The sequence below is a fragment of the Phocoena phocoena genome, chromosome 8, assembly GCF_963924675.1.
Source record: "Phocoena phocoena chromosome 8, mPhoPho1.1, whole genome shotgun sequence".
NCBI lineage: Eukaryota > Metazoa > Chordata > Mammalia > Artiodactyla > Phocoenidae > Phocoena > Phocoena phocoena.
The window spans coordinates 93,575,092-93,590,097 of record NC_089226.1 but is presented as its reverse complement, the minus strand read 5'-3'; the positions used below and the strand labels follow the sequence as shown (position 1 = coordinate 93,590,097).

General features: G+C 42.6%; 1 protein-coding gene across 4 annotated transcripts in view; it reads right to left on the bottom strand.

Annotated features, from left to right (window-relative positions):
- Positions 1-7,730, bottom strand: part of API5 (apoptosis inhibitor 5) — a 35,452-nt gene extending 27,722 nt beyond the window's left edge. For 3 of the 4 annotated variants that reach the window (XM_065881886.1, XM_065881889.1, XM_065881888.1), the window contains exon 1: positions 7,531-7,599. In XM_065881886.1, the coding sequence (XP_065737958.1) occupies positions 7,531-7,599 (69 nt within the window). Of the gene's footprint in view, positions 1-7,530 lie in introns of all 4 variants that reach the window. The other variant, XM_065881887.1, reaches the window with a different exon arrangement.
- Positions 7,731-15,006: the final 7,276 nt, after the last annotated feature.

The window sequence follows — 15,006 nt, the reverse complement described above, 5'->3', positions numbered from 1 at the left end:
TATTAAAAGCAGCAAGGGAAAAACAACAAAAAACATACAAGGGAACGCCATAAGGTTAACAGCTGATCTTTCAGCATAAACTCTCCAAGCCAGAAGGAAGTGGCAGGACATATTTAAAGTGATGAAGGGGAAAAACCTACAACCAAGATTACTCTACCCAGCAAGGATCTCATTCAGATTTGACGGAGAAATTAAAACTTCTACAGACAACCAAAAGCTAAGAGAATTCAGCACCACCAAACCAGCTCTACAACAAATGCTAAAGGAATTTCTCTAGGCAAGAAACACAAGAGAAGGAAAAGACACAATAACAAACCCAAAACAATTAAGAATATGGTAATAGGAACATACATATTGATAATTACCTTAAATGTAAATGGATTAAATGCTCCAACCAAAAGATACAGACTGCCTGAATGGATACAAAAACAAGACCTGTCTATATGCTGTCTACAAGAGACCCACTTCAGACCTAGGGACACACACAGACTGAAAGTCAGGGGATGGAAAAAGATATTCCATGCAAATGGAAATCAAAAGAAAGCTGGAGTAGCAATTCTCATATCAGACAAAAAAGACTTTAAAACAAAGACTATTACAAGAGACAAAGAAGGACACTATATAATGATCAAAGGATCAATCCAAGAAGAAGATATAACAGTTGTAAATATTTATGCACCCAACACAGGAGCACCTCAATACATAAGGCAAATACTAACAGCCATAAAAGGGGAAATCGACAGTAACACAACAATAGTAGGGGACTTTTACACCCCACTTTCAACAATGGACAGACCCAAAATGAAAATAAAAAAGGAAACACAAGCTTCAAATGATACATTAAACAAGATGGACTTAATTGATATTTATAGGACATTCTATCCAAAAGGAACAGAATACACTTTCTTCTCAAGTGCTCATGGAACATTCTCCGGGATAGATCATATCTTGGGTCACAAATCAAGCCTTGGTAAATTTAAGAAAATTGAAATCGTATCAAGTATCTTTTCCGACCACAACACTATGAGACTAGATACAAATTACAGGAAAACATCTGTAAAAAAATACAAACAAATGGAGGCTAAACAATACACTAGTTAATAACCAAGAGACCATTGAAGAAATCAAAGAGGAAATAAAAAATACCTAGAAACAAATGACAATGAAAACACGATGACCCAAAACCCATGGGATGCAGCAAAATCAGTTCTAGAAGGGAAGTTTAGAGCAATACAATCCTACCTCAAGAAACAACAAATATCTCAAATAAACAACTTAACCTTACACCTAAAGCAAGTAAAGAAAGAACAAAAAAGCCCCAAAGTTACCAGAAGAAAAGAAATCATAAAGATCAGATCAGAAATAAATGAAAAAGAAATGAAGGAAACGATAGCAAACATCAATAAAACTAAAAGCTGGTTCTTTGAGAAGATAAACAAAATTGATAAACTGTTAGCCAGACTCATCAAGAAAAAAAGGGAGAAGACTCAAATCAACAGAATTACAAATGTAAAAGGAGAAGTAACAACTGACACTGCAGAAATACAAAGGATCATGAGAGATTAATACAAGCAACTATATGCCAACAAAATGGACAACCTGGATGAAATGGACAAATTCTTAGAAATGCACAACCTTCCGAGACTGAACCAGGAAGAAACAGAAAATATGAACAGACCAATCACAAGCACTAAAATTGAAACTGTGATTAAAAATCTTACAACAAACAAGAGCCCAGGACCAGATGGCTTCACAGGCAAATTCTATCAAACATTTAGAGAAGAACTAACACCTATCCTTCTCAAACACTTCCAAAATATAGCAGAGGGAGGAACACTCCCAAATTCACTCTACAAGGCCACTATCACCCTGATACCAAAACCAGACAAAGGTGACATGAAGAAAGCAAACTACAGACCAATATCACGGATGAACATAGATGCAAAAATCATCAACAAAATACTGGCAAACAGAATTCAACAGCACATTAAAAGGTTCATACACCATGATCAAGTGGGGTTTATCCCAGGAATGCAAGGATTCTTCAATATATGCAAATCAATCAATGTGATACAGCATATTAAAAAATCGAAGGAGAAAAATCATATGATCAACTCAATAGATGCAGAGAAAGCTTTCAACAAAATTCAACACCCATTTATGATAAAAACCCTCAAGAAAGTAGGCATAGAGGGAACTTACCTCAACATAATAAAGGCCATATATGACAAACCCACAGCCAACATCGTTCTCAATGGTGAAACACTGAAACCATCTCCACTAAGATCAGGAACAAGACAAGGTTGCCCACTCTCACCACTATTATTCAACATAGTTTTGGAAGTTTTAGCCACAGAAGTCAGAGAAGAAAAAGAAATAAAAAGAATCCAAATCGGAAAAGAAGAAGTAAAGCTGTCACTGTTTGCAGATGACATGATACTACACATTAGAGAATCCTAAAGATGCTACCAGAAAACTACTAGATCTAATCAATGAATTTGGTAAAGTTGCAGAATACAAAATTAATGCACAGAAATCTCTTGCATTCCTATACACTAATGATGAAAAAATCTGAAAGTGATATTAAGAAAACACTCCCATTTACCACTGCAACAAAAAGAATAAAATATCTAGAATAAACCTACTTAAGGAGACAAAAGACCTGTATGCAAAAAAAAAAATTATAAGACACTGATGAAAGAAATTAAAGATGATACAAATAGATGGAGAGATATACCATGTCCTTGGATTGGAAGAATCAACATTGTGAAAATGACTCTACTACCCAAAGCAATCTACAGATTCAATGCAATCCGTATCAAACTACCACTGGCATTTTTCACAGAACTAGAACAAAAAAATCTCAGAATTTGTATGGAAACACAAAGACCCCAAATAGCCAAATCAATCTTGAGAAAGAAAAACGGAGCTGGAGGAATCAGGCTCCCTGACTTCAGACTATACTACAAAGCTACAGTAATCAAGACAGTATGGTACTGGCACAAAAACAGAAATACAGATCAACGGAACAGGATAGAAAGCCCAGAGATAAACCCACACACATATGCTCGCCTTATCTTTGATAAAGGAGGCAAGAATATCCAGTGGAGAAAAGACAGCCTCTTCAATAAGTGGTGCTGGGAAAACTGGACAGCTACATGTAAAAATATGAAATTAGAACACTTCATAACACCATACTCAAAAATAAACTCAAAATGGATTAAAGACCTAAATGTAAGGCCAGACACTATCAGACTCTTAGAGGAGGGCTTCCCTGGTGGCGCAGTGGTTGAGAGTCTGCCTGCCAATGCAGGGGACACGGGTTCGAGCCCTGGTCTGGGAAGATCCCACATGCCGCGGAGCAACTAGCCCCGTGAGCCACAATTACTGAGCCTGCGCGTCTGGAGCCTGTGCTCCGCAACAAGAGAGGCTGCAATAGTGAGAGGCCTGCGCACTGCGATGAAGAGTGGCGCCCACTTGCCGCAGCTAGAGAAAGCCTTCACACAGAAACAAAGAGCCAACACAGCCATAAATAAATAAATAAAAATTAAAAAAAAAAAAACCTCTTAGAGGAAAACATACGCAGAACACTCTATGACATAAATCGCAGCAAGATCTTCTTTGACCCACCTCCTAGAGAAATGGAAATAAAAACAAAAATAAACAAATGGGACCTAATGAAACTTAAAAGCTTTTGCACAGCAAAGGAAACCATAAGCAAGACGAAAAGACAACCCTCAGAATGGGAGAAAATATTTGCAAAGGAAGCAACTGACAAAGGATTAATCTCCAAAATTTACAAGCAGCTCATGCAGCTCAACATCAAAAAAAAAAAACAACCCAATCCAAAAATGGGCAGAAGACCTAAATAGACATTTCTCCAAAGAAGATATACAGATTGCCAACGAACACATGAAAGAATGCTCAACATCATTAATCATTAGAGAAATGCAAATCAAAACTACAAAGAGATATCATGTCACACCAGTCAGAATGGCCATCACCAAAAAATCTACGAACAATAAATTCTGGAGAGGGTATGGAGAAAAGGGAACACTCTTGCACTGTTGGTGGGAATGTAAATTGATACATCCACTATGGAGAAGAGTATGGAGGTTCCTTAAAAAACTACAAACAGAACTACCATACGACCCAGCAATCCCACTACTGGGCATATACCCTGAGAAAACTGATACAGCCACTATGGAGAACAGTATGGAGGTTCCTTAAAAAACTACAAATAGAACTACCATATGACCCAGCAATCCTACTACTGGGCATATACCCTGAGAAAACCATAATTCAAAAAGCGTCATGTACCAAAATGTTCATTGCAGCTCTATTTACAATAGCCAGCACACGGAAACAACCTAAGTGTCCATCATCGGATGAATGGATGAAGAAGATGTGGCACATATATACAATGGAATATTACTCAGCCATAAAAAGAAATGAAATTGAGTTATTTGTAGTGAGGTGGATGGACCTAGAGTCTGTCATACAGAGTGAAGTAAGTCAGAAAGAGAAAAACAAATACCATATGCTAACACATATATATGGGATCTAAAAAAAAAAAAAAGGTCATGAAGAACTTAGGGGCAAGACGTGAATAAAGACACAGACGTAGTAGAGAATGGACTTGAGGACACAGGGAGGGGGAAGGGTAAGCTGGGACAAAGTGAGAGAGTGGTAGTGTATATATGGACATATATACATTACCAAACGTAAAATAGATAGCTAGTGGGAAGCAGTCGCATAGCACAGGGAGATCAGCTTGGTGCTTTGTAACTGCCTGGAGGGGTGGGATAGGGAGGGTGGGAGGGAGGGAGACGCAAGAGTTAAGAGATATGGGAACATATGTATAACTGATTCACTCTGTTATAAAGCAGAAACTAACACACCATTTTAAAGCAATTATACTCCAATAAAAATGTAAAAAAAAGTTCTTCAATAGGCTATATAAAAAAGCAAGCAGATATTCCTAATTAAAAAAATAAAATAAAATAAAAGGAGCACTGACAGTAGCAGAGAGGGCACTCCCTTCAGTGGTGGCTCTGTGGGCAGCATCTGCGGTACTCACCTCTTTTAAAAAGGGTGAAAATCAAAATAAAGTTAGAAGTAAGTTCTAGACTAAGAAACTCAAATATGGTTTCAGAAGTGTCCAGATAGGTACCCGCCAGGAAATTTAAAGTCTTGACTGTAAATCTTACAAGGTGACATGAAAATCTGGCTGTGCTACACTATGAATGTAAATATTTTTTTCTCTCCTTAAAAAAACGTGAATCGTGTCCCTTCCGTTAAGTTGGCTCTTGCTTTTGTTAATTAAATTCACATGCAGTATCTTGAAGCTCAATACACCTTTTTGGGTGAGCAGTTTTAGGAATTTTCTCTAAAAGGAAAGAAGTATTACACAATAGAGCAGAATTAGTTGGCATTACGGTTTGGTCTAGCTTCAGTTCTCCCAGTATTCACTGTTTGAGGCTGAGCAAATCACAACCTTTCATCACCCAAAGATTTTTTTTCCTTATTTAGTTGCTTGACAATTGTCATTACAGCGTCATGAAGGTACTGATCTCCCATCACCTAAGGGAACTGTGCTAAAATTTTACTGCCCAGCACAGTCTGGTACATGGTAGGCACTCAAGAAAATATACTGAATAAATGAAATTGTGGGTCCTCATGAAAGTCTGCATAAAAGGGTCCTTCCTGTTTTTCACAAAATTCTGTCTCCTAAGCACTCTTCCTAAATTAAAAGCAGATTTTTGCCTTGAGAAACACTACTGACCTCTTGAGAGAGAACTCTGAATCTAAACTGGTATTTATAATTAAAGACAATATAAGAGGGAAATGAGAGCAACTCTCCATTATTCACAGAATATAAAAACTCCCATTTGGCTTCTATTTACTCTAACAAACTGTAAGTAGGTGGCTGTCAACCTTTATCCTACTCCAGCAAACAATGAGAGTGGGGTTATGGGACAGCACTCTGCATACAGTTTCAAAGTTTCCCTAGAAGATTCCTGAATCACCTCTTTGGGAGAGCACCATATACAAACTGACTTGAGAATCACTGTTGTACCTTTTATTCCATCCCCTCTGCTGATGTGCAACGAAGTCAATTTTAGGGAGAACAATTGGCTACAATCTCCCCCAACTCAGTCATAATGAATGAAACTATCTTCACTACTAGTTCTCTATAGGAACAAGGACAACAAACTCAAACTGAGTGACCATAAGTTTTTCCCACCTTGCCTTAATCGGCAGAAAATGTCTCCTTCACAGCCAACTTAACACACACACCCTACATACATCTACAACAGACTGACTGTCAGTATATATTTCTCATTGATGATGTCAAAATTTCCTACTGAAATGAAAACGTGCAGGGAAGGAAAACCAACTGATACCTGAAAATAGTATATTCACAATTCTAGATTAAGCTAAAATAAGGTCCCAACATCAAAATTTTTTTTTGTTCGGCTCAGAAAGGTTCTACCTGAATGTCTGGAAAAGGGGATGGGAGAGGTAAAGCCACAGCTTTACTCATGTTATCAGACTCTAGGATCTGCCACTCACTACTCCAAGAGATGGGTAAGCAGAAGAATCACATGACGTTCTAGGCACTGAAAAGATACAGCATGGGATTTCCAACAACAATGGTCAAGATTACCGCGGGGAGAGCCTGGTTCTTTTCCCAAGAAAACACACAACCACTTGTCAACTCCTCAACTTCAAAGGACTCCAGTACTTGAAAACTCACAAAGAAGCAATGGCTCGTACAGCCAATTCAACACTTGCCAGACAACTCTATTTAAAACTACACTCTCCCCCAACCCCCCCTACGGCCCTGTTATATTTTCTTCACGACACTCTTCATTGGGGGAAGGGGGGGAAGCATCTCTCTTCCTTATTTATCACTAGTCTCCCTCACTAAAGGTGCTTTCTGGGAGCCCATGTGTTTTTCTGTCTCGTACCTCCAGCGCCCGGCGCAGAGCCTGGTCCATGACAGGCGCTCAAAATATGTACTGAATAATGAAATCATAAGTCCTCGTTAAAGTCTGGACGAAAGGGCCTTTCTGTATTTCACAAACTTCTGTCTCCCAAATTCTCTTCGTAAATTAATTGCAGATTTTTGCCTCGAGAAAGACATTTTTGACCTCTCGAGGACTCTCAATCTAATCTTCCAAGGGACTGAGCGCCACCGAAAAGGAGAAAAACTTCAGTGGAATCTGGAGGACAAGGCTTGGAAAGAGACTGAACGGGGCGGGGACGGGGGGGCTGAAGAGGCTGAGTTGGGAAACGCCACGGTGAGAAAAGGCCAATCAAGGGAGGCAGAGGAGCCTGGAACCCGGGGACCGTGCTCTCCCTGGTGAAGCCCGAGTCTGCACTCCCGTCGAGGGGCCCACCCCGACGGAACAGCCGGGGCGGCTGGGAGCCCGCGGGAGGGCGAAGCAGTAGCCCCCGCCGGCCCGGGGAGCGCTTTCGAAAGGCCGCAGAGCGCCGGGCCCCGCAGGCCGCTAGGGAACTCACTTGGCCCACTTGCTCCGTGGCATCGGCTAAGATGCCATAGTTGCGGTAAAGCTCCTCTACAGTCGGCATGGTGAACGACAAGCCCAGGGCCTGCTACTGCTGTCTTCGTCGTCGCTGGTGCCACCGCCGCCTCTGAAGTTCTCCTAGCCTGCGACCCGCACTATTACGGCTCCAGCTGCCGCCAGTGCCGCCGCCAGTCACCGCGCACAGGACAGCTCCTCCCCCAACGTCCACGTAAAGACGTGCGCGTCGAGAGCGGCCTTCATTGACTGCCAATGCGCCACCAGCTGTTTTATTGCCCTCTAGCGGTGGGAGGTGCAAAAAGCGGCAAGGACGATTGAACTAGCTCATGCCTTTTTTTTTTTTTTTGGAAGGACTGTGCCTGGCTAGGAGATCTTGGTGCGGGTTGGAGGAAAATACAAAGCTAATTGCGTTTCTGCCCTTAAAAGACCTCACATTGGCCAGGAAAGTGATTTTATGGGGAGAAAAACAGAATGAGGAGTGAGAGTGCAAGCTGTATGGGAAGTCATAAACTCTATTTACAACTGACTCAAGGAAGGTAACACAAATCTGTGGCAATTGGTTCAGTGTTGCTTTTATTATTTTTTATTTTGGGTTTTGTGGTTTTTTTGAGCAAAAATCACTCAGTTGTCATTAAACAAACAAACAAACAAAACTCAACGTCCAAACAAAACAGGAAAACTCAAAAAACAAAAAAAACTTCTGTCCACCAGGCTAAACAGGTCTAGGAGTGAAATTTGCCCTACTGGAAAAGTTTATCTTTGCTGGCTGCCAGAGTAGAGTTTGGGCCACCTGATTGTGTCTAATAACCAAGAGGGTAATAAATAACTGAAACCATATATACTTACTGATAAGAGTCTGCAAGATACAAGTTTAGATGAAAAAAATGGAAGTTGCAAAACAGGTATAAAAAGATTACATTTTTATTATAAAAAACCCCAAAGCGTACAAAACAAAGTTATGTGCATGTGTGTTCATATTGAAATGTCAAGACTGAAACATCAGCTGTAATAGATGGTAAATTTCAAAGCCAGATTCACTCGTGCAGAATATATGCAGGCAATGGTTACAAACCAGTTCCTTGGGTCTTGTACTGCTTGTTTAGATTAAGGGTATTAAAAAAATTAGGTAGTAGAAGGAGAGGGATTGGTGAGGGTGTTTTTGGAGAGAGATCTTGTGCTTGTGAGCAGCTTGGGGCAACTGTGACCTCATTCCCTCAAGCCTGGGACCATACTGAGGAGCCTGAAATGTAAGCCCTGTAGTTGGAAGACACGAAGGGCTGGTGCCTGACGTATGCCTGAAAAAGCTTGACTTACCTGTGGCAGCAGAGTGGAGGTGGCCATGTTGGGATCTACCTGCCATCCCAGATTTTTCCTGGAAACAAGGGGGTCAGAGGGATTCCCTTGTACCAAAGATAGGCTTGTAAAAGAGAGAGAGAGGGAGAGATTCTGGATCCATTCCGAGTCCTGCTTCAGGGGGCATCTGTCTGAGCATGAAAAATTCCCCACGACAAGAATCAGTGGCAACAGAAACTGCGTGACATTTGAGGGCAGCACATGAGCACCTCATGGGGGTCACAGCTGGGGGTCACCTCTGAAGTTCCCACAGAGTGGCCTATGGAAAAGACCTAGTCTCTACCAACCTGAGAAGGCATGTAGTACTGCACATGTACTAACGTATCCTCTCTTCTCACATCCCGCTCTCAAAGCATATGCCCAGGAGGGCTTAGAAACTGCTTACCAGGTGGGGTGGGGAATAAAGAGCAGAAAGGCAGGGTGGGAAGCAGGTCCCAGATGGAGCAGAGAAGATATGATTGTAACTCAAGTTTAGAGTTTGGGTTCACATGTGAGAATGGACATTTTAATTTCTGAATTGAGGACTATTTTTTAACTTAGAACAAGCAGAAAAGTTATGGACCTGCCAGGATTTCTCTCTAGGATCCGAATGAGATTCCTCTACTTCAGTAAATTTTAAAGAGATAGTGAAAGACAAATAACAAAGGCAAAGACAAATAACAAAGGTGTATTTGGATCACATCCGCTAAGTTAGGTATTCAATGAAGTGTTTGGTGTATGTGTAAAAATGGGGAAGTGGGGCTTCCCTGGTGGTGCAGTGGTTGAGAATCTGCCTGCTAATGCAGGGGACACGGGTTCGAGCCCTGGTCTGGGAGGATCCCACATGTCGCGGAGCAACTAGGCCCGTGAGCCACAGCTACTGAGCCTGTGCGTCTGGAGCCTGTGCTCCGCAACGAGAGGCCACGATAGTGAGAGGCCCGCGCACCGCGATGAAGAGTGGCCCCTGCTTGCCACATCTAGAGAAAGCCCTCGCACAGAAACGAAGACCCAACACAGCCATAAATAAATAAATAAATAAATTTTTTTAAAAATGGGGAAGTGATCTGGGGCAGGAAGTGAGGCTCTAGATTTCTTAACTAACTAGGGAGTTTGTAAGACTGAAAGAAATAATTGAGAATGCCTCCCTAAACTAAAGAAAGTCTGTTTCATCTGAAGTATGGCACCTCCTGCAAAAAGCTTTGTATGCACTCTATACAGTGCAAAAATGTTTCATAAATACAGTCCACCCTTAATCATCAGGACGTTTGAGAGTTTGTGAGTAACAGTGATAAAGGTGCAGTGGAGGCTGAAGCTGGTCCCACCTTCCCAGCTTGGATTGATTGCCAACCCTTTAGGGTTTCCGTGGGTGGAGAGCCCAGGAGGGAGGGAGGGAGGGAGAGAGCAGCTGAGATGATGTAGCAGTCACGGCTGACGATAATGGCAATGACAGCCACAAAAGTGAAAGCTAGCATATTGAGCACTTTCTCTCTGCTTTTCCTTGTGGGATCTCCCTCTCTCCCTTCTGGCTTGTGAAGAAAAGGTTTAATTCTGTGTCACATCAGAGAGGTCAGGAGGTTACATAAATTTCCCAGAGTTGCTCAGCTAGATTGGTAACAGAAGTGGGATTTGAACCCAGATCCATCTGACTTCAAAACCTGAGCTCTTGGACTCTCCCACAGCTTTATATATCTTTCCCACCATCTTCCATTGCAGCAACCAGCTGAAGCCCGTGAAGAAAAGTCTTCCCTCCATTAGCTTTCCCTTCACGGACAATGAACAGATTCTGTGCTTCTTTATTCCCTCCATGTTCCCCATTCATTAATCAAAACAGGTAGAAATGACTACTGTGTGCAAAGTGAAACAGTTGGTATTGGCTTAATTTTGTCCAGAGAAGGAGAAGCAGTGGAAGAGAATGACCCCAGAATTCATTCACAACCTCAAAGGCAAAGAGATGTTAAAAAAAAGTACCAATGGTTTTTATGTTTATTTTTTATTACAAATGTAATAGATGTTCACTGAAGAAAATGGGAACTGCAAAAAAAAGCACAAAGAAGGAAATAAAATTCTCCTACTAGCCTGCCCTGAGAGACAAACTCTGTTAACATTTTGGTATGTTTGCTGAAAAAGAATTTTTTTTCTTATTTATAGGTAAATATACAAATTCTAGTTTATATAAAACACTGAATTTCTTGCTATGTGAAAAGAAAAAAAATAATCATCCTAATTTTTTTAATGTCATTTAATCAGGTCGTTTGTGACTGGCGGCTGAAAGCGTTCTGATTTCCCACCTAACAGATCCAACCACTGTTACCTCAGTTCACGCTCCTCAACATGCTGGTTCATTCATGGCTGCACTAGGCACTGGGGGTGGGGGGGAATATAAAACAGTAAACACGGCAAGCGCTGCTCCTGTGGTCCTGGAGCTGACGATCACATAAACCGAGGAAAACAATACAAAAATTAAAAGTATTAGCAACTTGCCATGGATTGTGATAGGTGCTGTGATCTAGCATGACAGAGGTGGATAACAGTGCCTGGGGAGAGTCTCTGTGAGGACAAAATATTTGCGTTAAGACCTGAAGGAGAGGGAACCGGTCATTGGAAGAGGGGTCCACAAGGGGGAGCTGTTTGCATGGCCAACTTAACTCCTCGATGTCTCAGTTCATTCATCTGTAAGATGAAAATAAGAGTACAGAATTTAAAGGTAATATTATGAGGATTTAACGCACTCATTGTGTAAAGTGCTATATGGTGGTTACTTTGGAAGTGTCAGCTGCTGTTGCAGTGGGGCTGAGGCTGGGGCTGGTGAGGCCTACAAATTCCCAGGGGCTTGCAGTTCTCCTTTATGGCGCTCTCTGCCCGCCCCCCATCCTTGCCTGCGGTGGCACGAGCTGTCTCTACTCCTCCCAGTGTCAACCCGTGTCTTGCAATTCAGCCTCTTAAGACCCAGCTTCCACCGAAACAAACAAAATTTTTAAAAAGCCACAAAACCCACAGCAAACAAGTGAACAAGAAACAAAAGCATATTCATAAATGATCAAAACAATTCCTAAACGTTTGAAGTCCACTTTACTGAAGACTTGTAGAGGATGCAGGAGGAGGAGTCACATTAGCATATACACATCCCCAGCATCCTGTGGGTTCCCCCTTCCCTTTCTTTTCTGTATCTCTCTCTCTGGAGTTTCCTTCCCCATCGGACACATAGATGTTTAGCGTATCTTTTGTTGCTTGAGCGCGTCAGAAAGGCTCCTTCTTTGCACTGAGAGCATGTCAGAGTACTTTACCCAAACAGATGCGGTGCTGTTTCTAAGAAATCTGGTTTTGTTAGGCTGGGTTTTGTTATGCTGCAGTAACAAACATCTCCATAATCTCAGTGGCTTAAAACAAGAAAGCTTGATTTCTTGCCCATACCAAGTTTTTTGTAGGTTTGGGTGACTTTTTAGGGCAGCCATCCTGCATGCGATGGCTCAGGTTGCACTTTTTATCTACATGTGCTGTCAAAAGTGAAGAGTGAGGGCTTCCCTGGGGGCGCAGTGGTTGAGAGTCCGCCTGCCGATGCAGGGGACACAGCTTCGTGCCCCGGTCTGGGAAGATCCCACATGCCGCGGAGCAGCTGGGCCCGTGAGCCATGGCCGCTGAGCCTGCGCGTCCGGAGCCTGTGCTCCGCAACGGGAGAGGCCACAACAGTGAGAGGCCCGCGGACCGCAAAAAAACCCCAAAAAGGTAAACGTGAAGAGTGAGGAGTGGTGTTGAGCACCTGGTCATACTTCCACCTGGTCTCTTCTACTCATAGTTCATTGGCCAGAGCGAGTTATACGGCTACACTTAACTGCAAGTGGCAGAGAAGTACAAACTTTCCTTGTGCCCCAAAAGAGAGGGAAACAGGATGTTAGCAAAACGTGTGAATAGTGAAAAATTGATCTTGACCTCAGTACATTGACCAAAGTGAGGTACTGGTAGAGCCAGGATGAGAATCTAGAACTCTGGCCCTTGAGTCCAGGACCCTTCCCTCTGGAGGTGGCACTACTATAAGGACAACTAAATGCCTATTAAGAGCTTGAGGTCTGAAGCAAGACTGAAATCAACACCACCCACGCTACACATCTGTTAGGAGGATTGAAATGGAAGTGGTCTTGTTTAGGCTTCAGAGGCAATATTAGACCTCTAACTGATTCGTGACCTTGCCTGGACTATGTGCCTGCTTGTGAGCTGCTGCCAGCAAGACCGGCAGCACTTAAGATGAAGAAGGGAGTGGACTGTGGAATTTCTTGAGCCTCAGGGACCTGGCCAGTTCCCGGGGGTCTAGAAATTCTTATGATACACAAAATGAGATAAATAGCATTGTTGAAGAAACCCAGAGCTGCATATTTGCACGCAAACGGATGATATCAGTTTGCAGCCTGGTATTATAAGCGGGACTCCCCTAAACTGCAATTTGAAGTCTCACCCGCAGAGTGTACGCACTGCCCAGGACCTTTCCCAACTGGGACTCCAGATTGCTGTTTTCGGGACTTCTCAGTGCTAAGTCTGGCTGTAGGTGTCGGCCCAATCTGAGGGTGTACATGCTTTTACTTTTCTTTCCCTTTTCATTTCTGTTTCTTTCTTTTTAATGATTTTCTATTAAAGTTAAGTTGAAATTGTCTACTTGTGTGATGGGTGGTGTCTTTTTGTTAACGAGTCCTTCGAACCTGTAACGAAAGTAAAACTTTCGGCAAAACAGCATCGTGGTAACAAATGGAGAAGCTCCCACTTCTCTCACGTGTGTTTTCATTTCATAAACTGGACCCAATAAAGATACAATTACTTTGGGTTCCTTTTTGGGAGGCATGTCATTCGCATTGAAATGAATGTTCTTAGAATACATTAAAATGTTTACATACTAGGTAAAGCATCAAAGCGCAATATGTCTTCACTGCCAGAGAATCAATACAAATTTAGCTTTTGTGAAAAATATATCACCGACTCACTTTCAGATAAATCGTTGGACCAATGCAATTGTTCAGATCAGGCCTGGTGTAGGGTAGGGGCTCATTAAATCTTTGCTGAATGAGTGGATGAATAAACACTACTCTTCAGCCAGACTATTGCACTTATTTATTCAACCAAAAAATATTGAAAGCCAATGTGGTACATGGTGCCTTGGTGTCTCCTTATGACCCACCCCTTCCAGGGTTCATGATTGCAGTGTTCATACCCTTCCACTTTAACCCTGGGCTTCCTCAGGTGACTTGCTTTGCCCAGTGGAACATCAACAAGCATGATGCAGGCAGAGGCTTGATAAGCACTTGTGTGCTGGGGCTTGTGCCACCACCACGTGGGGGAACTTGGTCTGGTCTCCTTGAGGATGGAGACCCCCGGGAGACCGAGGCTCAGTGTTCCCAGCCCTCTCAGCTGAGCTCCTCTTCCAGCTATCCCTTCAACTGAATGTGGTTGCCCGAGTGAGATGGGAGAAACCAGCACAGACTGCATTATTGTGAGATATGAAAAATTGTCGTCAGGCCAGGGGTCATCCAACTTTTTTCTGGAAAAGGCCAGATAATAAATATTTTAGGCTTCTTGGGTCATACAGTTTCTATCACAATGACTCAATTCTGCCATTATCGTGTGAAAGCGGCCGTAGATGGCATAGAAACGAATAGGTGTGGCCGTCTTCCAAACAAACTTTATTTTCAAAAACAGGTGGTGAGCTGAATCGGTCCACGCGCTGAGGTTTCCTGGCCCTGTTTTAGGCCACTAAGTTTTGGGGACAGTTTGTTTTGTTGCAGTAAATAATGGAAACGACCTGCCATTGTCTCTTCCGAGTTCCAGGTGTCCTCATTCCCGAGACCATCCCACCGTGTGACTTCATTCCCGATGGCTCCCTGAGGTGGAATGCCCTCCTTTCTCAGATCTGGCCCTAGGAAAATTAGAAAGTCATCAGCGTGTGTTTTTAGCTTCTCATCAAAAGGTTCAAGAAGGGCCAGAAAGAAATGGTTGTGGAAGTGCTCCTTTCCCTGGGAGTGAAGGGTGCCTACTCCTAAGTTTCGGGTGAGTGGGGGCCACTCTCTCCTCCTGCCCTGGGACCCTGAGGCTCCGTGGAGGCTGAGCAGGACGGCTTCACACTGCGTAAGGGGCAGTGAAG